Here is a 26,661-nt window from a genome sequence, read left to right on the forward strand (position 1 = left end):
AGGGAAGATCTGCCAATTGGAGGTCCATCTTTGAGAATAATAGACAAGTAAGCCGACATAGTGCTCTACAACCCAGAGCACCAGCTTCAGAACTAGCTTAGTCGGGATATGTTCCATTTGAGGAACTAAAGAGGGAGAGAACATAACCTGTAAAAGAGGTAATAAGGTAGATTCTTGTTTTACCACCTAAATATCAAGAATCGCCTAGGTAGAGTGGAGCAAGTTAAATGCGTTAGGCATGGTAGCATGATCTGCCTGATCTTCCTTCTATTTAAATGGATGGGAATATAATATAACAGGTTGTGTTAGGAGCACGTAAGTCTCCTTTATGTTCTCTGACAGGGGAATAATTAATCCCCAGGTAGAGAAGATGAAAATTCTCCAGTGATTCTTAATCGCAGGGCTCTTGCTGATCTCTAACAAACAGTTTTTGGCATTGTTTGTAAGATATTTTGTGGATAAGTATACAGCAAATTGACTCTAGTAAATGCACAGAAGATCAATCAGCTCAGACCAATATGGCTTGCATCTTTATTAAAGTGGAAAACCTTTAGAAAATGATTTATGATCAAGGAGCAACTCAGTTCCAATTATGAATGAATTGATTTTATACAAAATAAATGGATTATACACATCTGAATAATACAGGATATTAAAGACTCACAAATTTGTCCCAATACAGCAGCTGAGGGAGGTCTATGATTTACTTGGTTAAATAATTATGTCCCAGTCTGAAAGCCTAACTGCTTGTGGTTCCTGTGCAATTAAGTTACTGTTCATTGCTGATGCATGTCAAAGCATTAAGTAAAAGTGAAACAGCACACTTCTGCTGCCTTGGAATTAAAAGACAACTACCTGTACAAGTTCAATAAGAAAGGGCTCAACAGCAAATTTATGCAGAGCAGTTTCATGAAAATAGTTAGCATTTTGGGTTTTGTGCAGTAAATATTCCAATTAAAGCATGAGCTTTTGCACATTGCTATATGTATTTGTAATTTATTCCTGATGATAACTACAGATAGAAGTATCATGCTGAAACTCCCAGCAGGAGGCCAAACTGACAACTTGACTCACACATAAATTAATGAATTTAAACTATGTGTAGCTTCAAGATTCTTGTTATGTACATGAGCAATTTATAAAGATGAAAATCATGGGCACTCCTGCTCTAATGTACTGTTATGATTACTGTTGAGACCAATAAACGGAAAAGAATGGAATACCTAAACAATCCCAATGAAGTTAACTGATGGACAAGATTTCACTTTTAAAAACTTTTACTGTAACATTCAAACACACAATCAACATAAAATTAAGCATCCATTAACAGATGAATGTTATTTCAATAGAAATGATGAATTTCACTTTAAATAGCTTTCACAACAAGGGTGGGTCCAGTGAAAATATAAGCATCCCCCCTTAGCTATCGAGTCCCACGACTCTCTGGGTAGAATTTGCAGCTTGGCGTGCAGGTGCCTGCCTGACTTACTCGAGCATGAAATAGTGTGCGATGACGACAGGTGAGCGCCCCGATGTCATCGTGCACCCCCACAATATTTCGGTTGGCGGGCACACGCAAGAGTCGGCAGCGTGCCTGCTGACAATTAAGAGGCCTATTAAGGCCATTAAAGTAGTGATTTTTCACAACGTTATGGTTGGCGGGCAGGTGAATTGGCCAGGCGCCCTTTGCATTTTTGAGGGAACCTCAACTATGGGCGAGATGAGGTTTTCGTGATCAATAAAAAATAAGATTAAAATGTTTTGAAAATATTTTCATCATCCGTATGTTTAGGTGTCTCATTCTGACGTGTGGACATTTTTTCCAGAGTTTAAATTTTGTTTTTATTGATATTAAATTTGTCAGCTCCGAGAGGCAGCTCTCTGCCTTCAGGGAGCTTTCTTTCCGCGCTCCCCCCTCACCTGCACTGACTTTAGCACTCGCCTTCCTCCCGCTTCCACCCACCCTGCAGCACTGAGCCTTTCAGCATGCCTTTCATGCTGGCTGGCCATTAATTGGCCAGCAAGTGTGAAATCGCAGTTGGGGGCTGATTGCGGTTGGGGGTCCGTTTCGTGGTCGCTCCCGGGCCCGCCGATTGTGGCTGCCCGTTGACCCAAAAATTCTGCCCTCTGTATTTCCCAGGTGTGGATTCAGGTCCTTTACTCATACATGAGGTAATCCTGAAGTATTTTCAGACATCAGTATCTTCACTGCTTGGATCCCGGAACCCGCCTTTTTGGCAGTTGCCCACCAATTCCTTCCTTATCCGTCTCCCACTCACAGCTACGTGGTTCCCTTTCTCCTGAACAAAACTGCTAATGATCCCTGCCTGTTTCTATTTTCCTTCTTCTGTTCAAAAATTGACTCCTTGAGAATTCCTGCTTGGTTTCAACGCCAGCAGTTCTGCCTTTGCTTCTGACCCCAGTAGAAATTCTGTGGCTGTGTCCTGCCGTAGCACAACCAGTGGAAACACAACACCAACTGGAGCTCCCTCAACCAATGAGCTTTAGTTAGCCCCTTTTTTCACCTAGCTTTCATCCTCCTAGCAACCTCAGCCAGAATCTGACTTCTCAAAAATGATGTCACAGTCAGGAATTCCAATTACCCCTCTTTCCAAAACTCTCTCGTTTCACTTTGATTTAAAAGGAATTCTCACAAACACAAGCATTTGCAAAGCACTAGGCTCGTCACAATATCTCAATGACTTTACGGCTTTAAACTAAAAGCAGTACTCCCATAAAAACTGAAGCAGGTTCCAGCAGAGAGGTGGCAATATGAGATTTCACAATCCAAATCTTACTGAGAACACAATGGCTGTAACATGTGTGGATGCCAAGAAAACTGCCTTATATGAACATAATGATTAGGAGCAGGTGTAGGCCATTTGGCCCCTTGATCCTGCTCCACCATTGAATAATGATCATTCATGGCTGATCTGATGTGGCCTCAGCTCCACATTCCACCTACCCTTATAACTTTTGACTTCCTTGTTAGTTAAGAATCCAGCTATCTCTGCCTTAAAAATATTTATTGACCCTGCCTCCTTCAATCTCTGGGTAAGAGGGTTCCAAAGATTCACAACCCGCTGATAGAAAAAAAATTCATCTGGCTTAAATGGAAGACCCCTTATTTTTAAACTATATCTCCCAGTTCTAGTCTCTCCCATAAGGGGAAACATCTTTTCCGCACCTATCCTGCCAAGCCCCCTCAAGGTCTTACATGTCTCATTAAGATCACCTCTCAATGTTCTAAACTCCAATGGATACAGGCCCAGCCTGTCCAACCTTTCCTCATAAGATAACCTCCCACCCCGCGACCCCCATCCCAGGTATCAGTCGAATGAACCTCTTTTAAGGAGTTCTTGTTTTGAAGTAGTTTGCCAAGAAACATTTATGCATACCAATATAAGAACAGGAGTAAGGCATTCCGCCCCTCAAGTGTATTTTAATATTTCAGTTTATCTGTATAATAACCATCTAACCCCCTTATTTCAATAACCTTTAGCTTATTGCCTAAAAATTTAACAATTTAACCATGATGGTACTGTAAAATTCCGCTCTTTTTTCTCCAATGTGGACTCTGTCACCGGACCACAAAATCCCAGCTACCTTGATATTTGGAATCCAGTTGTTAATAATTAGAAGGACACAATCTAATTCACAGCTAGGAAAAAAGATGCATTTAGATTTAGAAGTCTGTAATTAAGACACATGAGCCAAAAACATAGTGTCACTATTAGTAACTGAATATTAATAATGCTATGAATAACTAAATTAAAGGGATTTAACATAAGGGGCAAACTGGAGTGTCATATAAACACATTAAGTAAACATTTTTTTTATTCATGCATGGGATGTGGGTGTCACTGGCATTTATTGCCCTTGTTCAGAGGGCATTTAAGAGTCAACCTCATTGCTGTGGGTCTGTCATCACCTGTAGGCCAGGCCAGATAAGGATAACAGATTTCCTTCCCTAGAGGACATTAGGGAACCAGGTGAGTTTTTACGACTATCAGCAATAGCTTTGTGGTCATTATTAGACTTTTAATTCCAGATTTTTATTGAACTCAAGTTCCATCAACTGCTGTGGCAGGACTCGAACCCCAGCCCCCAGAACATTAACCTGGATCTCTGGATTACTAGTCCTGTGACAATATCACTATGCCTTTGCCTCTGCTAATGCTGTCAATAGCCTCATTCCATTTCAGTTATCACCACTTCCAAAGTAATGCATTAAAAATCTTCATGTCTTGGCAATCAATATTTTTCATACTTCTCTCCTGGGGGCTCCACCTTGGCCTATATAATGACAGCTGCCAAAGGCATTGACTCTTCCCCAGAAAATCAAATCAATGCAGATGGTGAACTTAAAAGGTCCAGTGAAGCAAGTCAATAGGCTCTTTAAATGCTGATTATTCACGACCAAGCCACATTTAGTCTATTTGGAACAGGAACTAAGGAGGAAGACTGTCATTAAAAATCTGAAAAGAAAATTTGGGCATCCTTGCCTTTTTGCATTCTTGCCAATTCTGGCCAAGCTATCATCTCTGAAGGAGGAGGGTAAGATGTCGGGCAGCCCACCCACCCTTAGGCCTATTGAAGCCCTTAAGTGGCCAATTGACTACCACTTAAGGGTCTTAATTCACCTTAGAACCATAGAACACTACAGCACAGAAAACAGGCCATTCGGCCCTTCTAGTCTGTGCTGAAATATTATTCCGCTAGTCCCATTGACCTGCACTTAGTCCATAACCCTCCAGACCTCTCCCATCCATGATAGAACCATAGAACACTACAAACCTTCTACTCAATTTTTTGCTCTGCGGGGTAAGGCTGGGGGGCAAGGTGAGCAGCCCAGCAGCTTTGACTGCACAGGTTGCTGCAGGGCAGGAAGGAAGATACCTCTTTTGGAGTGTCCTTTGTGCCCATTGGGACACCCCTCCCACCCAAAGGTCGTACACCTTCCATTCTCTGGCCGCTCTAACCCAACCCCAATTCCCACCAACCCTTCCCTCAGTGGGATCGCCCAGGCGGGACCACCCAAGATCTTTGGACTTACCTCAAGTCCAGGGGACATCTTTTCTTCTTTGGGACTGCTTGTAGTCCCAGCCATGGCTATTACTCTCTTCTGGCGCAGCTGCGACTACAGATCTGATGGCCAATCAGATTGGCCGGCAGCTCTCCAGGGCAGATCTCCTCCCTGATGGGGGCACAAGCCCTACACTAAATGAATTAAGGCCACTCCCAGCGTAATGTCACTGTGGGGCAGCCGAATTTCTGGTCGGCATGGTACTGACCGACTTTTGGGTCAGGAAGGGTGGTAATCTGTCCCCCCCACCCCGTAAAATCCACCTCAATGTGTCTTGCACTGGCTGCTGGTAGCCCAATTATTCCTGGCCTATCACAAGATAGGTGCCCACTGTGTCACACAATAATGTAGGTGAGCTGACCTAATTTAACCAGTCAGCTATTAGTACCTGGTAGGACAGTGCACCATTATTAGCCAGTTAATCTAGCGCAGGAAAAAACTACACAAATAGAGGCTGGCCTGCCAACATTAACAAACAAATTATTCATCTGCATTCATACCTCAGTTGTTCAACATTGGTTGTCTGCCTTCCGTAAACCATGTAGAGTTGATAATAACTCCTTTAACCTCAATCTAATTGCGAGCAATGCATTCCACTTGTTCTTTTCAAAAGAGTTGATAAATTCAGCCTAGCCTGATTTTGCAGGGAGTCTGTTTCACCTATTCATCAGTGACTGGCACAAGAAAAACCCTCTGACCCCTCAACACTATCTTGAAGCTCACTAGCTGAACAGTTTCTAGCTTCTAGTGTAGTTCTGATGTTGTAAATTTAAAAACCCTACACTCTGGGTGGACCAAATGTCATGAAGGAAGCCATTTCTTCCTCTGGATGTTTGGATGAGTAAATCTGTTGTTGATGCCCAGATGGATACTGAAATGCATCATTATTTTTAACAATTGAATAAGCCAGATGCATTCATTTGACACTACTTCTGCATGGAAACCCTACAGAGCAGCATGAGAACAGCATGAATTTAATTTCTTATGCAATGTCTGATGATAAATGGGATATAGATAACTCATTTTGTTTTAACAACATTAAGCCACAAAGCCCAGTGACTCAGATTTATCCTGTGACTCGCTGCAGGAACAATGAGTCTGTTACTTTATATCCACTTTGAGATAAATGTTTACAAAAACATTCTGCTCCCATTATTCCTACAGCTTTCACCCAAAATACCTGCAGAATTTGTCAAATCTCTCTCTCTCAGATCAAATAAAGTGACAACTCAAAGTAAATGATTTTTTTTTCCCTCAGGGGCGAACTGATGGAGTAACCCATAATGGCAAGGTTAGCCATTTAGATATCACACCATTATAAGTAACAATGAAAAGCCAGGCTGAAAGGTATGGACGAAGCAATTGCTCAATAATTGTGGAGCTGAAACTCTGACTAATAATAACAACTGGTTTGTGCACCTGACAACCTGTTGTGACCATCAACTCATTGGCTAACATCCCATTATAGAGTGGGACTGTTGTGAAATTATTTTTTGATAGTCTAGCCCAGTTCCTGGTCGATCAAAAGAAATTTTACTGCAAGACATTGTATAAAGACACATTTGGTGATGTAATTTAGTGTTTATGTGACCAATCATATCTCAAACTTCAAGTGCATTATTTCAGTTTAAATTTCCAAGTTCACTTCAATGGGCAAAGGACATTGAAACCAGATTGATGGGAAAAGGAGAAAAGATTTCCCTAATATGTTCAATAGACATAATAGGGATGGGTCCCCTAAAAAAAGATTGCCTTCTGCCCACAAGGTGCGGCTTCAGGCAGACGTTATAATGGACAAAAAATAAAATCAGTTGATCCAGATTTTGTCTCAAATTCTGACCTGCTGATGTCAATCTGCCTGTATAGGGTCTTCTACCCAGGAATGTCAGGATCCCATTTTGGCTAAAAATTGGTCACCATTGCACCCACTTTGGGATGGAAAGTACCTACAACCCTCTGCCCCAAAGACATTTGAATAGCATCCAATGCCACATTGGCTTCAGGTGGTTTACAGGCATCCAGGGTGGGCACCTAAAATGAGCATTAAGCTGCATGAACATGGCAACGAGGGGCCTAATCCTATCCAATTCAGTTAGCTGCCTTGAGTGGAACCCTGCTCTGTCCAGTTTTGTTTGAAGTTTACCTGCAGACTAACAAGGGGCCATCAATTAAAAGGTAGGCACATATTTGATTACATTTGAGTTGGGTCATCAGAAGTGCTCCTCCCAGCACCACGGCTGAGGGCCTCAGCCGACCTGTGATTGGCTTCTTCCTGTTCGCCTCTGCCCCATTCTCTTAGGGGCAAGTAAGGCTGTGGAGACAAGGGCAGGAATTTAACATTTGATGCATTCGGGGTAAGGGATTCAAAATGAGTCAGAGGGACCAGGGGTGTCGATTGAGTTGGACTTAGGTCGGAATTTTCTTAGCCCTCCAGAGATGGGCAGGGAGGTGCGAGGGCTGGTGGCAGAAGGCATCAGGGTGGAAACCTAACGCGTTCTCAATGTCACAGGATATTGTTAAAAGTGGGAATGGCAGTGGCTTGGCTGCCTGCTGACTGGAGGCTGTGACCAACTAAGATACTTAATTGGCTTATTAATGCCATTTTAGTAGCATCAGGACTTGTCCCTATGCCACATGGCAAGGCTGCTGGGGTTGCCAGATATATTGCGGCAGCCGCCACCCCCAACTAGGGGAAAGGAGAGTCATCTCTTCTGGCCGCTCCATGGCCTATAGAGGGGTCCACTGCCTGCCACAGATGTCCCCATGGCTCCAATGCCATCGCTGGAGGGTTCACCTTCACCCCTGTGAACTCTAGAGTTAGCCTGCCTGCCCCTGGCAGGTCAATATTTTTTACCCCAACAGGACCCAAGAGTGCTTTATGTTGTCCAGCCAGATCTAGCTGTGAATGGCTAAACCAGTCATTTGCCATATTCATTTAAGTCTGCGTCCCTTAGGAATGGAGATAAGGGTTGTGCCAGGGGAAACAGCCAGAGTGAGAGAGAGAGAGTAATAGATTTAAAGGGGATTAGGGCATCAATAGTGAAGGTAAAGGTGCGGTTCAGCACTTCTGCAGCTGCAGAAGCGATGTGATGAACAGATCGTTGAATTTTGAAAGTGCAGGTTTTAAGTGAATCAAGAGAGAGGTTTTCTCTGAGCTGGACACAGAAGGAGAAGGGGAAGGTGGGTCTGAGTGGAGAGTGATACAAGGAAGTGATCAGAGATGGCCTGACCTGTGATTGACATGATGGGAGTTACAAGACCACACAAGATGCCAAGGTCAAGAGAATGGCTGTGAATATGGGTTGGGGAGTTTACGTGGAGGGAGAGATTAAGAGAGGATAAGACGCCAGTGGAGGGAGAGCATAATGAGATGAGCTCAAGGTTGAAGTCACTGAGGATGAGAAGTCACTCAGTACAGAGGCTGAGGAAGGAAAACAGTGGAGATACCTCAATGAGAAAACACTTGTGGTATTAATGTCAAGGGTCTGCTGTTACCTGATTTTCAAATGTCTGATCCAAATTCTAAGTAATATTATTTTGGCTTTGACATTGATGTTTTTTAAGTTTCATTTGGTCTCACATTTAGCATAAGAATCGTTACCAGTAAGACAGTGACTTTCAAATTCCCTTCAGCTTGTAATGATCCTTGTAACTGTCTCACAGTACAAAAGCAGATTGCTTAAACTCTGGGAGATGGCATTTCATTTTTGTGCAATGTCTGAGAGTAAATGAGATCATGGGATAATTTTCAGATTCAGCCGAGAACACCTGCAGTGGTTGATCAGCCACTTGCTGTATATCTTGCCTAGTTTTTGTTCACAATGACCTTGAATTTACCTCCCTTAAAACAAGGGCAGGCACTTACCTCCTCTGGCCCTGCTGAATCCTGTTTTAACCTGCCCCCTTGTGTGGCTGAAAGGACGTCTGCCGGAAGGAAGTTGTTGCTCAGTGGTGGCACTGTCGCCACTGAATCAGAAGGTTGTGGGTTCAAGTCTCACTCCTGGATAAGAGTGGGAGAATGGGAAATAGGGGCTTTTGGGGAGAGGTAAAGACACTGGGCTCAGGGAGAGATGAGGACTGATAGATGAAGGTTTGGGAGATCATGCTCAGGGTGGGAGTGTTACAGGGAGACTAAAGGTTTAGAGATAGATGGAGGCTGGGAATTGGGGGCTTGAGGAGGGAGAGAGGCTGGGAATGGGGGCTGGTATATGGTGAGAATGAGGCCCAGTATTTCCTGCATAGTCAGGAGCAGCAATGTGGTGAATGTTGTTGGTGCTGAGAGAGGTGAATCAGAAATGGGGTAAGTGCAAACTGGGGACCTTACTGTGGATAAGTAGGGATGGAGACAGAGGGTATTTCCCTGGAAGAACAAAGTGGGAAAGGTAGATACTTGAACTTAGGGCTAATTGACCATGGGGTGCTTCACCATGTGGCTATTGAGGCAAACCTGACCATTGTTTCGAGGAAATGGAATAAGTGCTGAAAGTGAGGAATATAAAGAAATCTAAGGGTGGGGGTAAATGGGGTTAAAGGAGAGAACACCAGCACTGGGGCAAAATCATCTCCCTCTCTACAGTATTTTCTATAATTCTATGGAAACTGACTTATTGAGATGAAGCTCAGGGGGTGATTTATAAATGTTGGTACTGAGCTGTGTTTCGAACAATGAGCCCTATGAGAACTGCCCCAAACACAGTCCACTGTCCTATGTGCAACCTTTTTTTTCATTAATTCTTTGGATGTGAGCATCCCTGGTGAGGCCAGCATTTATTGCCCATCCCTATTTGCCCTTGAGAAGGCGGTGGTGAACTGCCTTCTTGAACTGCTGCAGTCCATGTGGTGTAGGTATATCAATAGTGCTGTTAGGAATGGAGTTCCAGGATTTTGACCCAGTGACAGTGAAGGAAAAGAGATATATTTCCAAGTCAGGATGGTGAGTGGCTTGGAGGGGAACTTCCAGGTGGTGGTGTTCCCATCTATTTGCTGCCCTTGTCCATCTAGATGGTGGTGGTTGTGGGTTTGGAAGATGCTGTTTAAGGAGCCTTGGTGAGTTCCTGCAGTGCATCTTGTAGATGGTACACACTGCTGCCACTGTGCATGGGTAATGGAGGGAGTCAATGTTTGTGGATGTGGTGCCGATCATTAAGCGGGCTGCTTTGTCCTGGATGGTGTCAAACTTCTTGAGTGTTGTGGGAGCTGCACTCATCCAGGTAAGTGGGGAGTATTCCATCACACTCCTCACTTATGCCTTGTAGATGGTGAACAAGCTTTGGGGAGTTAGGAGGTGAGTTACTCACCAGAGGATTCTTAGCATCTGACCTGCCCTTGTATTTATATGGCTAGTCATGTTCAGTTTCTGGTCAATGGTAACCCCCAGAATGTTTATAGTGGGGGATTCAGCAATGGGAATGCCATTGAATGTCAAGGGGCGATGATAAGATACTCTCTTGTTGGAGATGGTCATTGCCTGGCACATGTGTGGCATGAATGTTACTTGTCACTTGTCAGCAGGCCTGGCTGCATTTGGACATGGACTGCTTTAGTATCTGAGGAGTCGTGAATGGTGCCGAACATTGTGCAATCATCAGCGAACATCCCCCTTCTGACCTTATGATGCAAGGAAGGTCATTGATGAAGCAGCTGAAGATGGTTAGGCCTAGGACACTACCCTGAGGAACTCCTGCAGTGATGTCCTGGAGCTGAGTTGACTGACCTCCAACAACCACAACCATCTTCCTTTGTGCTAGGTAGGACTCCAACCAGCAAAGAATTTTCCCCCTGATTCCCATTGACTTCAGTTTTGCTAGGGCTCCTTGATGCCACACTCAGTCAAATACGGCCTTGATATCAAGGACCGTCACTCTTACCTCACCTCGGGAGTTCAGCTCTTTTGACCATGTTTGAACCAAGGCTGTAATGAGGTCAGGAGCTGAGTGACCCTGGCAGAACCCAAATTGGACATCAGTGAATAGGTTATTGCTAAGCAAGTGCCGCTTGATAACACTGTTGAAAGCCCCTTCACATTACTGATGATCGAGAGTAGACTGGTGGAGCGGTAATTGGCCAGGTTGGATTTGTCCTGCTTTTGTGCAGAGGACATAGCTGGGCAATTTTCCACATTGTCAGGTAGATGTGAGTGTTGTAGCTGCACTAGAACAGCTTGGCTAGGGGCGCGACAAGTTCTGGAGCACAAGTCTTCATCACTATTGCCGGAATATTGTCAGCGCCCATAGCCTTTGCATATCCAGCGCCTTCAGCTATTTCTTGATATTACATGGAGTGAATCAAATCTGTGATGCTGGGGACCTCTGGAGGAGTTTGAGATGGATCATCAACTTGATTTGTTTTAGGTTGGTCAGTACCAGTCGGTATTGATATGTAGAGTGCAAGTTTGGGAGAGTTCTGACTGAGGACCCCAGTTCAGTGTTGTCTACTTCAAAAAGAACCAGAATTCCAACCAGAGTCTGAGGAGGTACTGTCTATCAAAGAGTATTAGCTGGGGAGCCTGACTGCATGACGTACAGTGCAGGAGGATTTGTGGTTGTGGTTTCATGGTGAAATATCAGGGAGTTTATTTTTATTGTTCATTCTTGGCATGTGAACATCACTGGCAAGACCAGCATTTGTTGCCCATCCTCGACTGCCGTTGAGAATGTGGTGGTGAACCACTGCAGTCCATGTGGTGTAGGTACATCCACAGTACTTTGTGCTGTAGCAGTTTGATACAAGTGAATGGCTTGTTTAGCCCATTTCAGAGGGCAGTTAAGAGCCAACCACATTGCTGTGGATCTGGAGTCACATGTAAGCCAGACCAGATAAGGATGGCAGATTTCCTTCCCTGAAGGACATTATTAAACCAGATGGTTATTTTTTTTACACACCAATCTGATAGTTTAATGATCATTATTAATAAGGCTAGCATTTCATTCCTGATTTATTAATTAAGTTAAATGCCTCCAGCTGCCATGGTAGGACTTTGAACTCTTGTTATTGGAGCATTATTCTGGCCCTCTGGATTGTAACATTCCCACTTTGTTATCGCCCCTATGTTATAGAATTGCCACGACTTACAGGCAGAATGTTGGCATTTTATAGCTATTACTCCCAGTTCATTATAGACTAAACATGTCAATGTTAGTTATGAGGGGAATCTGAGTATTGCGATGATTTATCAGTGCAAGTTCAACGAGTTACTATTAGTAACTGGTGGAATCAAATGTTCCTCTCAACTCTGGTTCCTCCCTGCAAATCAGCCCCCCACCATCAAAAATAACTGATGCAGCATTTGGGGGAAAGCAGAAATTATGATGGGAATGATACCGAGTTTGGCAAAGTCATTATACGACTGTATCTGTTTGGGAGCCTATATAGGAAGAAAGACAACCGAAAATGAACATACAAATTAAGTGCAGGAATAGGCCATTTGGCCCCTTGAGCCTGTTCCACCATTCAATAAAATCACGGCTTACCTGAATATGGCCTCAACTCCACATTCCCAATGACCTTTGACCCCCTAGATCTAAAAGGCTTTCCCAACCACTGTGGGATGCAGTGACCTCCCGAGATATTCACGCCTGGCAGATGGAGATCTGTGCAGGAGGGCAAACTTGTAAAATCTATCTTGGAATATTATCACTCCTAAAGAAATAATTTGCAACTGTATGGCACCATATCATGTTGCAAGATGTTCCAACGTGCTTCACAATCAATGAATTTGTCACTATTGTTATGACAGCTAATTAATGCCTTGCAAACAGCAAAATTAAAGGAGTGGTCTTTAATGTATTTTTAATGGTCTCAGTTGAAAGGCATAATGTTGGTTTGATTCAGAAGAACTCCCTGTTCTCCCATTAATGCCATGGGACCTTTTATATTCACCAAAACAAGTCTTAGTTTAACATGCTATCTGAAAGACAGCACCTCTAACAATGCAGCACTCCCTCAGCATTACACAATTATCAGCTTATTGATCATGTGCTTCAGTTGCTGTGGGAAGTCTGATGTCACAATCTCTTGTTCAGAGGCAGGAATGTTGCCTGAAGCAAGCTCTTAAAATATTGACTAAAAGCTGTTTAATAAATTGTGTTCTTTTTAATTTCTCCGCTCTCCTCCTTTCTGTGTCATGGTATCGGGAGTACATTCCAGAAGCTTTCTCATGTAGCTATTCCTTAAGTGTGAGCTAGGCTCTGGATGTTGGTGAGCTATGAATTATGGAGAGGGTCAAACCAAGCCAAACTTTGCCCTCATCTGATGTTCACACATGTGCATCTTCCAGTAAGGGTCATTGGATAGCAAATAGGACCAGGATCGCTGAGTAATTTTATCACAACCCCATTCCTAGCATAGGCGCATTGCTATTTGTAACACTCTAACTTCTGCCCCAACTAAGATAAGCCAGCTGGATTTAGACTGGAAAGCAAACCAGGAAGCTTATGGTGAGTATGGCTCAGGTTTGGTCTCTATATTTGAGGAAGGATGTACTTTCATTGGAGATGGTACAGCAAATGTTCGTTAGATTGGTCTCTGGGATGAGAAGGCTGTCCTATGATGAGATGCTGAGTAAATTGGGCCTATACTCTCTGGAGTTTAGAAGAATGAAACATATAAGGTTCAGAAGGGGCTTGACAGGGTATAGACAGAGGTTTCCCCTGGCTGGGGAATCTAGAACACGGGGGCACAGTCTCAGCATAACAGCTCAATCATTTACCACTCAGATGAGCAGAATTTTTTTTACTCAAAGGGTGGTGAACCTTTGGGTTCTTCGAGGTGGTGGATGCTCCATCATTGAAGGGTGAGACGGACAGATATTTTTTCACTCAAAGAACCAAGTGATATGGGGAGATGGTAGAAAGGTGGAGGCGAAACAGAAGATCAGCCATGATCGTATTAAATGGCGGAGCAGACTCAAGGGGCCGTATGGTCCACTCCTGCTCCTGTTTCTTTATCCTTCTGCCTGCAGCATGTAGCCTTTTCCTTTATACGTGACCTTGCCGAGAAGGGAGATCAGGCAGACTGGCAAGTTTAATTTCTGCTACACACAATTGACACTGTAATGGCTTTGTGATGTGATGAACAAATAGCAAGAAAACTGCAGATGCTGGAAATCCGAAACAAAAATTTAAAAAATGTTGGAAACATTCAGTTGGTCGGGCATTATCCATAGAGAGAATGGTGAAGGTTCATTCCGGGAATGTTAACTCCCCTGGTGCTGCCTGACCTGCTGAGTATTTCCAGAATTTTCAGTTTTTGTTTGTGACGGAATGATCTGTTTTGGTATGTTTGGCATGTGCTGTGGAAATATGGCTCAATTGTAACTATTAAAGCCTCTTAAGGTACCTTTAAAACGTCTGGCAAAAGACAAATATGAAACAGCTGTCTGAATGTGGAGCTTACTGATAATTCCATGAATAACAAAAGAAACAACGGCAAAAACAATTTAGTTTCGAAGATGTAACTGCCTTGAGGTAGCCTTAGCTTCGCTGCATGAAACTGAGTCATAGCCGCACTAAATGTATTTTTCACTATTTTATTAAGCATTAACATGTTATTTTTTATCCATATCATACTCTTTCAGGTCAAAGATATTTGACATTTGAATTAATCTATTGAAAACTGAAAATAGGATTTTCCCCATATATGCCAGAGGCAACTGGAAAGGCGAATTATTGCCAATAATCTACTGAAATTCCTATAACTGACCAGCTGATGAGAGATAAGCACTCGAGGGCATCAGAGTGAAGTCTACTGTGACCCAAGCTGCAGAAATGTTTCGGAAGAACTTCAAGAGTTTCTCTATATTTTGCAGCTGTCAGCAGAATGTTGAACTTTTAAAGTAGTGTTGTACAGACTTGCTAACATCTGTTCTGAATGACATGTAGTTGTGGTAATAACTGACTCCAATGAAGACATGTTTTCATAACTGCATTGCCTCGCCATCTTAAAAGCTCATCAACTTTGCAGGATTCAGAATTCACATCTTGTTAAACTGGAAGAAACCTATCAGAGCTTTTAACTCAGTCCCAAACTGAGCAGGGTCATGGATAGGCACAGGGCTGGCCTGTAGGCTCATGATGTTGGCTTTGGTGATGAGGGAAATTCACGGCTCATTAGATTGCAGAGCTCTGAGATTCAGAGGGATCTGGCTGTCCTAGTGCATGAATCACAAAATGTTTGAATGCAGGTATAGCAGGTAATTAGGAAATTGTAATTGTTTATTGTGAGGGGAATTGATTACAAAAGTAGGGAGGCTATGCTCCAGTTGTACAGGGCATTGGTGAGATCACACTTGGAGTATTGTGTACAGCACTCATCTCCCTATTTGTGGAAAGATGTAACTGCATTAGAAGCAGAGAAGGTTTACTAGACTAACACCAAGAATGGGCAGGTTGTCTTATGAGGAAAAACGGGATAGGTTAGACTTGCATCCACTGGAATTTAGAAGAGTAAGAGGTGACTTGATCGAAACCTTTAAGATCCTGAAGGGTCTTAACAGGGTGGATGTGGAGACAATGTTTTCTCTTGTGGGTGAATCTAGAACTAGGGGGTCACTATTTAAAAATGAGGAGTTGCTCATTTAAGACAGAAGAGAAATTTTTTCTCTGAGGTTTGCGAGTCTTTGGAACTCTCTTCCTCAACTGACAATGGAAGCAGAGTCTTTGAATATTTTTAACGCAGAGCTAGATAGATTCCTGACTAACAAGGGGTGAAAGATTATCAGGGGTAGTTGGGAGGTTACAATCAGATCAGCCATGATCTTATTGAATGGCAGAGCAGGCACAAGGGACCAAGTGGCGTACTCCTGCTCCATGTTCGTGTGTTTAATAACAATCAATTAAAGGGCACTAAACAGTGGAAAAGTGAACTTCTGTCACTTAAAAAAAACACTACATTTGTTTTTCAATTCATTTCATGCAATTTCCAGATAGACCACTCATAATTACAGCAATCACATCCAAAATCAGTAATCTGGCAGGCCTAGATAGATTCTAATGCCTGAAAACTTCCTACTAATTCCCTTCTGTTCTAGGCTTCTGGTCCCTTTCATTCCTGCTAACAGATGGATACTTTGACAAATAAGAGGACACGTTCAGTGCGACCAATCACATTGGAAGCTCATGGCATCATTGATACAGGGGTTTCAGCAACCTAAAGCATGGTCAGAATGTCCGACAGTCTGGAAGAGGGGAATCGGCTGTGTTAACTCAGAGCACAACAGAATGACAGAGTCACCTAGAGTATATTACTCAGTATTCATGGTAGCTTGGGGTATAGTGAACTGGCAGGACTAGTAAAGTTCAGCATGCTAACCCTTCATGAGGAGCCTAATGGAGAGCACTAAACCTTGAATTGCAGCCTTAGCTTGCATCATAATTTAACCCAAGAAATGTGTTATTTCATCATCGGAAACACCCAAAACAACACAATAGAAGATTTATGCTGCACCTTATCTGTGAGGATGCACAAGGGAAGTATCCAAGAAGTCAATTAGCTGGGAGAAAAGTGAAATACTCAGTGATGGGTGTCGCTTTAATTATATAGCAGCCATGCAGGGAGGAGCTGCAGAGTTTTTAACTCAGATTTTCAATAATTGCCGTTAAGAAGACCTGGCTACACCAGGACCAGAATTTTCGGCTTGGTGAACGGGGGTAGGGCCCACCCGCTGAGGCGCAAAATGACACGCAATGATGTTGGGCGTGCATCCCAACGCCACTGCGCATCATTTAGATTTTCAGTTCAGCGGGCGCCCAGTTGAGTTGGCTGCACACTCGCTGAACTGTCAAAGGCCCATTAAGGCCATTTAAATAACAATTTAAATAATAGACTGACCTGCCCGTCCAATCTTAAGGTTGGCGGGCAGGCGAAGAGCCCAGGTGGCCTTTGAATTTATCATGGAACCTCATCCATGGGCGGGGTGAGGTTTCATGAAGGGTTTATAAATTAAATAAAAATTTTCATTAATGTTCCTTGACATGTCCCAACTCATGTGACACTGTCACATGAGGGGACATGTCTTAAAATATTTTCTTTTCTTTATTTAAATTTTTAAACCTTAATCTAATCTCCCTGAGACACAGAGATACCTCAGGGAGATCTCTGCATGCATGAAAGAGTGCAGGCCCCGACTCAGGGAACCCTCACCCCCGCCTGCACAGGGAGTGCACAGCGATTCCGGGCGCACGTCATGCTGGGTGGGCCTTAATTGGCCTGCCCATGTAAAATGGAGGTCCAGACCCGATTGGGTTCATGCCAGGTCCTGCCCGTCCCCGCACAACCCCCCCCCCCCACCCCCCGACGGAGGGGATAATTCTCCCCCAGGTAGTTTATTTGAAGGAGAGAATAAAAAATGGGCAACCTGGCACCAGCCAAGCTGCATCCAGATTCCATGCCAGTTAATGTGTGGGACAACAAGCACAAAATGCAGGAGGCCTTAGCTGCAAGGTAACATGTCAAAGAGGCTCTACCATGTCTCAGAGCATTTTAACTGGAAAGGTTTGTCAATATTGCCCTGGGTAATTCACGTAAGTAAGATAGCAGACCAGTTTGTGGAAGCAATGCGTAAGGAAATAATTGTCTTTATTTATTTATTTGTTCATGGGTGTCGCTGGCTAGGCCAGCATTTTTTCACATTCCTAATTGCCCTTGAGAAAGTGGTGGTATGCTGCCTTATTGGGCAGAATTTATCCTTTTTGGGCGGGCTTGGCGGGGGTGGGCGGGGGTGGTCGGGAAGTCGACCGGCACCCGTGATTGGGACGGGCCCGCGATCACTAGAGAAAAAGTACTGAGCAAACTATTGGGATTAAAGGGTGACAAGTCCCCAGGATCTGATGGCCTACATCCCAGGGTCTTAACGGAAGTGGCAGCGGAGATAGTGGATGCATTGGCTATAATATTCCAAAAATCCCTGGATTCTGGAAAGGTTCCAGTGGTTGGAAAAATGCTAATATAACGCCCTTATTCAAAAAGGGGGGGAGGCAGAAGGTAGGAAACTATAGACCAGTTAGTTTAATGCCTGACATTGGGAAATTGTTGGAATCCATTATTAAGGAAGTAGTAACGGGGCATTTGGAAAGTCAAAATGCAATCCATCAGAGTCAACATGGTTTTATGAAGAGTAAATCATGTTTGACTAATTTGCTAGAGTTCTTTGAAGATGTGACAAGCAAAGTGGATAATGGGGATCCTGTAGATGTAGTATATCTGGACTTCCAGGAGGCTTTAATAAAGTGCCGCACAAAAGATTAATACACAAGATAAGATCACACAGAGTTAGGGGTAATATATTAGCTTGGATAGAGGATTGGCTAACTAACAGAAAGCAGAGAGTCGGGATAAATGGGTCTTTTTCTGGATGGCAAGCTGTAACTAGTGGGGTGCCACAGGGTTCAGTCCTTGGGCCCCAACTATTTACAATCTATATTAATGACTTGGATTCAGGGATAGAAGGTACTATAGCTAAATTTGCAGATGACACCAAAATAGGTGGAAAAGTAAGTTGCAATGAAGAAATAAGAAATTTACTAAATGGATATGGACAGATTAGATGAATGGGCCAAAATTTGGCAGATGGAGTTTAACGTGGATAAGTGTGAGGTTATCCATTTTGGTCGGAAGAATAAAAAGGCGACTTATTATTTAAATGGAGGGAAACTTCAGAATACTTCAGTGCAGAGGGATCCGGGTGTCCTCGCGCATGAATCGCTAAAAGCTAGTATGCAGGTACAGCAGGTAATAAGGAAGGCAAATGGAATTTTGACATTTATAGCTAAAGGAATAGAGTATAAAAATAGGGAAGTGTTGTTGCAACTGTACAAGGCATTGGTGAGACTGCACCTGGAGAACTGTGCGCAGTTTTGGTCCCCTTACTTGAGGAAGGATGTAATTGCATTGGAGGCGGTTCAGAGGAGGTTCACTAGATTGATTCCAGAGATGCAGGACTTGTCTTATGGAGAGAGATTGAGCAATTTAGGCCTTTACTCGCTACAGTTTAGAAGGATGAGAGGAGATCTAATTGAGGTATATAAGATGCTAAAGGGGATAGACAAAGTAGACGTGGAGCGGAAGTGTTTCCCCTTGTGGGGCATTCTAGAATGAGAGGCCATAGTTTTAGGCTAAAGGGTGGTAGATTTAAATCAGAGATGGGGAGGAATTGCTTTTCTCAAAGGGTCATGAATCTGTGGAATTCACTACCTCAGAGTGCAGTGGATGCCAGGACGCTGAATAAATTTAAGGAGGAGATAGACAGATTTTTAATTAGTAACGGGTTGAAAGGTTATGGGGAGAGGGCGGGAAATTGGAGTTGAGGCCAAAGTGAGAACAGCCATGATCGTATTGAATGGTAAGGCAGGCTTGGGGGCTGAATTGCCTACTCCTGCTCCTAGTTCTTATGTTCTAATGTTAAGTTTTTATTTCATGCTGGCAGGCCAATTAAGGCTCACCCAGTGTGAAACACCGAGCTGCCTCAGGGAGATAAGGAGTTTTCAAAAAATAAAATAAAGATGCGAGAAATGTTATAAGACATGTCCCCTCATGTCACTCTGTCACATGAATCTGTCACTTGAGTAGGGACATGTCATAGGTGAAATTTAAAACATTTTATTTTATTTTTATTTGATGTTGGAAACCACAAACCGCCTGTGAATGAGGTTTCCAAAAAACTTCAAAAGTCACTTGGCCTTTTTGCCTGCCTGCAACCATAAGATTGGATGGGCAGCAAAAAATTTAACTTAGTTGATGCTTTAATGGCCTTAAGTGTTAAAGAGTTGACTTATTTTGTTTTCTACAGGATCATTGCAGCCATCAATGTGAGGTGCTGTGAAAATGAAGAGTTCTCCAGAGGGATGGCAGATGGATTATACATACAAGAGCAGCTCTGTGCCCATCTGCCATTCCCCATAATCAAGACCAGCGGAGTACTCTTCTTTTATTCTTCTGCTTGTGTGTAAATATTGAGTTTATCAATAAGTCTGGTGATTTCTAATCTGAACCATATAGTCTGACAATGTGAAATTTACTGCCTTCCACAGTGCACACAGAAGAGTCCAGTGAACAGCTCATGTAGTGTCTGGTGAATCAACCATGATAGAAATGTTATTGTTAGTCTGTGGCAGGCTGTGTCACTGTTGATCTATGTCACACAGAGCCATTGTTGGTCTGTGACAGGCTGTGTTGTTGTTGGTTTGCAATATGCGGTGTCATTGTTGGTCTCATCCTGGCAACTGCCTTTTTTTGCCAATACAATATGAGATGTAGCCACAATTATAACAGGCAGAACATTGCATAAGAGTACAGGACAATGCCATCCTCTACTGGCGGGTAGGATGCCAGTATCTAAAAAAATGCCAACACCTTGAGAGGAGAAGGGGAACATTACTATAGGTGATAACTGCAGCGAAATAATTTATGCATTTAGGTAAATGAGCTAACACCTCTCTTAAAATGGTGGATGAGCATGCAAATTGTTTGCTATTAGCGTCATATTAACTTTTAGCCTCAGATCAATTATTACACCAAAGCTTATCCCCAATTGAGCTTCTGAAAGTATACCTTCTTCGTTTACTAATTGTATCTTTAGCACCAGTATGTTTTATATTTCTCAATATTGACTATTTGAACACCATGGCTAAGTTTACTCATCCCAGTGCTGTTTGGTGAAGAGGCTCCCATTGATATAATTTGCTAATAACCCTCTTGTAAGTTGGGCCTGAGAGTGCAAATAGCAGAAAAAGAAGGCAAGAGAAAGATGTTAAAGTTAGAAAGCAAAGTAAGATATTAGAATAGGTGGAATAAATTATTTTCACCAACAAAATGACAAAATATAGAAGGAGATAGTGAAGAAAAATGACACTATTTCTGGGTGCTATGCAAAATTATGTTTTATGTGTTTAATAAGATTAGAACCCAGCTTTGGACAACTGTTGTGAGGAAAGACTGGAACACGGCCGTCCCTGACTCCAGGCGACCTGGCCCATCACCGGCCCCTGGCGACACGGCCCGTCACCGACCCTCGGCGACCTGGCCCATCACCGGCCCCCGGCGACCTGGCCCATCATCGGCCCCCAGCGACCTGGCCCATCACCGGCCCCCGGCGACCTGGTCCATCACCGGCCCCCGGCGACACAGCTTGTCACCGACCCTTGGCGACCTGGCTCGTCACCGACCCCCGGCGACACGGCTCGTCACCGTCCCACAGGTCTGACTCAGAATTCTGGACTCAGATCCAATGGGATACCGTATTATGGGATACAGAAGTCCTTACAAACATCCTGCTACATAGGACAATATGGCCCCGGAAAGTGTGCTGACTGCCAGACTTTTAATCAGCCTCCGGACTCTTCCCAATGGATCCCCATTGGGATGAATGAAGATTACAAAATATCAAAACAATAGCAATAACATTAATCATGCTGCAGGAACGTTTTGTTGTGGTAATATTTGTGAGGTCTTTTCTTTTTCCCCAGTGCATGAGCTGAAAATCAAATTAAACTCATCAGATGAGGGAGGCAGGAGTAACCTCAAACTTGTCAGCAACTTGAGCATCAAATACAATTTTGGGATTCATCAATTGCTGAGCTTCTATAGGTCCCACTAAACTGTATCTCCTTCACCGGAACTTCAGCTTTCCATACATTTTAATTACTGTAGATATATAGATGCACAGTTAACAGCATCATTGACATCGTTTCCAAAAACCAGCAGATTTTCTATGGTGTTGCTGATGGGTGTGCTGGGTAGCCTAGTTTACCAAAGAGTGATGGTGAACTGCTAAAATAGAGTGGTGTTTAATCTGTCCTGTCCCTTTAAAACCAATGCTCAAGTTCAATCTGTGAGGAAGTGATCTTAATAGGGAAGTCCTTTTAATTGTAGCTGTTTGAAAATACCTCAGGTCACTCTGGTTAATTAGTAACAACTTCTACCCTTCCGGCAGTGGGCCAGCATTCTCAATTATTAAGCTTTCCTTCTCCTATTAAAAGTTCAGCATTCCAAAGGCCGTTTAGATTTTATATATCCTTGCAGCTCTCCTGTGATATTGCTCACAGCAAATTGTAGTTTACCAGTACAGGAGGGTTATAACGTATAACAGAATGTATCATGGTCACATATGTTTGATGTTGTTGGTCCAAACTGAAGAAATAGATGTGAAACTGATGAGATTTTATGTAGAAATTGTATGCAAATTGAAATGAAATGATTAAGTTATGTATTTTGTTGGAAATAAACAGAATGTGAGTTAGTAATGCTAATTAAAAGTACCTTTTAGAATATGTTGTCATTTTTGTAGAGCATGCATTTTTGTGTCTGCATATGCCTTTCAGCTGAGATAGTAAACTTGAAGACTTGTCTGCACTATTTTGAAGAAGAGCTTGATTAGTCTGTTGAGACAAGGCGCAACTGCTAACCAACAATTATTTTGTTTTGCATAAAATATTTGAATGAACAGTCTATGGTTCTCTCCATTTTCCTACATTCCTTGGTTATGACAAACAATAACAGCTGCCACTTTTCTCTCTCTCTCTCTCTCTCAATGTGGGCTCGTCTTTCTAGGGATTTGAAACCGAGCTGGTTCAGACTTCTGACATGTGGGTAATTTGCTGCGGTGGCCTGCTAGAACACAGTTCACTCTCTTGAGTTAGCTTTAAACTCACCCACCTAATGGGAAACTGGTGAGGCCGATTAGCTGCCCCTGCATACCCACCTGATTCTATTTTCCATCCTGGAAAATAAAATTGAGCATGGTGGAGACCTAAAATGAGTAGATGCCTATCCTTTGATATGTGTGCAGGAGGCATGCCCTTACACTTACACTTATGCTTACTCTTAACTGCTTTCTGAAATGGCCAAGCAAGCCAATCAATTGCCAATGGAATGGGCTTATACTTTTGCTCACTCAGATGACGTAAGGAAACCATTTTCTCACCATGGCATGAAATGCTTGAGATTGTACACGTCAACTTTACTAATTAAATTTTATTTACTAATTAAGAGCCCTAAATCATGGTTGAGACCAAATCCAGACAGGTGGCCTGGCGCAAAGAAAGAATGTCGCACAAGGCCTTGGGGAATTAGCTCCTTCGGAGCTGAATTCAGTCTTACGGGAATATTGCAAGTTTTAAAAACTCCAATCCAGGCAAAATCTAATTCCCAGGAGGAGAAAGATGGGTCAGTGTCAGTGGGACCCAGCTGCAAAACTCAAAGCAACTGCTAACACAAAAAGTCAACTCACTCAGTCGAGGAAAGACAATAGCTTTAGTGACCAATTGTTGACAGAAGCAATGGCATTTGATAGTGGAGCAGAAGAAACCATATCTTGCAGAACACACCTTAATCAATGATTGTGAGACTGGGGGATGGTGAATATAGCACCTGCTGAATAGAAACGGCTCTTTTAAATTACTCCTGTATATTGCAGCACTTTCATACACACGGGGCAGGTATCAGATTTAAATGGAGAAAAAAAACATTCATTTTTATAGCACTTGTCAGACCACCAGACGTTTCCAAGATATTTCATAGGCAGTGAAGTGCTTTTGATGTGTACCCACCAATTCCACTAATGATTAACTGTGTGGTGTGGCAAATGAAATTGGGCAAAAAAAAAGTACTTGATATAACTTTAATATAAAACTTTCCTCATGAACTATGTGGCTTTAAGTATAGCTACCCATCTTTACCTGATTTTTTTTTTTTGGAAAACATCTTCACAGCTAAATATTTACATGGCTCATGACTTCAATGACAAAGGGTGGTTCACAGAATGAAACAAGTTTTTGCATAAGCTTTGGCCCAGCGTCAGAGTATTGGTTGACACACACACACCTTGACATACAGTTGCATGTTGGAACTGGTTTCCACGCCCTGTACTACAATGCCATTCCCTAATTACGTAGTTGCTAAAGTTTTCAGTTTGCAGTCCGCCCCAGAGAACATTGAACACAGCGAGGCTGGACTGATTGTTTCAACACCCTGAAGAGAATATCAAGTTAACTGATAGCCAAACTATCATTAAAGCCGTGCTCCCAAAGCTACTGCACAAAGTAAGTGGAAATTTCAGCGAACTTGTTTAAGTCTTTCACCTGTTAGTTCTGGTCAGTGCTCACAACAGGCAAAGATTTATTTCTTACCATTGCTGTGATGAAATGGCAATTAACCTTCCTCATCTATTTTATTAGCAAAACAGTGTAAGGCATTGAAATGTTATTTTAAAAAAATAGTGTGGTAATAGGAGCACCAATGCAACTAGATTCCCAGGGCAATCCTGCCAGACAGAAGCCTAATCAAACTCAACTCCAGTTTGTGTGCAGCTGCAAGTATGGGAGTGGAAGAAGACATTTCTGCGTTGCTTCAACAATATGGCATTGTTACATATAATTGTTTGAAAAAGATTGTTTGGTAACAGTGGTTTTAGTGTAATGAGGGGACTTTGGACAGTGTAGCCAGCTTATAACAAAGTCACTGGAGCCACAGACTGTATTACTTTATTTTAGCAATTTTTGCTAAACCAGGATTACTAATGTTTGACATTACTTGCTTTTTCCCAGCTGAACCTACACAGTGCCCGTGTGGCTTGGTTTTTAAAAAATTCTTTCAGGGGGTGTGGATGTTGCTGGCAAGGCCAACATTTGTTGCCCACCCCTAATTGCCCTTGAGCTTAGTGGCTTGCTAGACCATTTCAGAGGGCAGTTAAGAGTCAACCACGTTGTTGTGGGTCTGGAGTCACCTGAAGGCCAAGCCAGGTAAGGATGGCAGATGGCAGTTGTATCCCAGTGATCTGTATGAAGTTATTAGCTGGTACATTTATTGATGCATATTCAACATAGAGCTCTCTCACTGAAACTCCACGAATGCTTCAAACTGCAAACATACTTTAACAAGCCATCTCTGAGTCTTCAAATATCTGAGAGCAGCCAAGTTTGTTATATTGAGTGTGAAAGGATTATATGACAGTTGGTCCTTAATAACTGGAAACCCTCAGCAGGCCAGGCAGCATCTGTGGAGAGAAACAGAGTTAATTTTTAGGTTGCAATACGTCTCATGAGAACTCTCATCCATTCTTATTTTTAATTCAGAGTTCCAGCATCCACAGTATTTTGGTTTTATGTTGGTGGTCCTTTATAGCTGTCACTTTGTTGTAGTCAAAGCAAGAGGAGAAAAGCATTTTATAAAGGATTTTCATTATAAGGAGATTCCAATGTATATTGCTTTTATTCCACTGTATATGGCCTGATTTGTATTCTCTACTGTTCAGAATCATAATACTCTGTTTTCTTTCCCCCCAGTAGGTACAAAATTCATCCTTGGATAACGTTTAATATTAAATTTTGGCAGCATGAACTTATCTTCCCGTATCTCATCCCTGGGAGATGAATATAGATCTGAGGACTATGTTGAGCCTCACTATAAGGAATGGTACCGTATAGCCATTGATACATTAGCAGATGAAGGTATTCCTGCCTATGTAGAATTTCTAGCAAAGGAAGGACTGGGTGAGTTCCTGGCTGAGGAGGAACTTTATTTCATCAAGGACAACGTTAGAAAATTGCCTCCATCAATCACAGCCTACACTCTGGATGATGATAAAGATGGCTCCTCCTCTGGTACCTACTGGCCTGTTCTGTCTGATATAGATGCTCCAGATTTAGACTTGGGGTGGCCTGATGTTGCAAGAAGCTTGGAGAATCAAACCAAAATTGACCTATGCTTTCATCCACCTCGAGAAAACTCACCTACAATTAAGGAGATCGTCAGGAAACTAATAAAGAATGGACGGCAGGTATTAAAATAGTTTAATAGTAAAATAAATTCTACACCCAAATTTAAGGCATGTGATCCTTTGGAGGTAAGAACTGACTGCTGTGACAAGGTTAGTGGAAAGATTAGGAAAGGGCTTTGGCTGAAAGCACTCCAAGCTCAGCAAGGAGAGTTACAAAATTTGCTCTCAGCAGAACCATTTTCAAAATCATAAAGACTTTTGATAGAATAAATAAGGAGACACTGTTTCCACTGGTCACAAAAGGTGGGGAGCGGGGGTGGGGGATTGGGGGGTTTGGACAGCTTGATAAAAGGAAATTGTTTTTTATTAGGCAGCACATTGCCGTGGCCTGGAATGCGCTGCCTGAACAAATGATGGAAGCAGATTCAATAGTAACTTTCAAAAGGGAATTGGAAAAAAGGGGTGGGGTGGGGGGTGGAGAGTGTGAGGGGAGGGGATATTTTTGCAAGGGACTTGCTGTTTCTAAGGAAAAAGCCTCATAGGGCATGGAGGAACAGTCCACCCCCTGCAGTCCCATTAACAAAGATTCCATTTAACTTTCTTTTGGGTTCAGCTGGCTTCCTGACAGGAAAAGTAGTGTGAGAACCCCATTACCAGGTTAAAATTCCACCAAGGTCCTAGGCATGTCATGAGATCTCCTGAGTTTCATTTATTATTGTGGCTACTTTTGGACTTCTGCAGGTGCCTTATCTGCCACCAAATAATGTGGTAGATCAGGACTTGGTGTGAAACCGGCAATAGCAAACCAATGACTGACCTTATACATCTCCTGATTTTAATCTCCATTGACATCATTTTGACACTCCCC

General features: G+C 42.8%; 1 protein-coding gene across 1 annotated transcript in view; it reads left to right on the top strand.

Moving 5' to 3' along the window:
* Positions 1-23,974: 23,974 nt before the first annotated feature.
* The window catches only part of fam83b (family with sequence similarity 83 member B), a 40,753-nt gene continuing 38,066 nt past the window's right edge, over positions 23,975-26,661 (top strand). The window contains exons 1-2 of the mRNA XM_078541925.1: positions 23,975-24,117; positions 25,360-25,853. Of these exons, the coding sequence (XP_078398051.1) occupies positions 25,410-25,853 (444 nt within the window). The 5' untranslated portion in view covers positions 23,975-24,117; positions 25,360-25,409. The remainder of the gene's footprint in view (positions 24,118-25,359; positions 25,854-26,661) is intronic.

The sequence above is a fragment of the Cetorhinus maximus genome, chromosome 5, assembly GCF_964194155.1.
Source record: "Cetorhinus maximus chromosome 5, sCetMax3.hap1.1, whole genome shotgun sequence".
Lineage (NCBI taxonomy): Eukaryota > Metazoa > Chordata > Chondrichthyes > Lamniformes > Cetorhinidae > Cetorhinus > Cetorhinus maximus.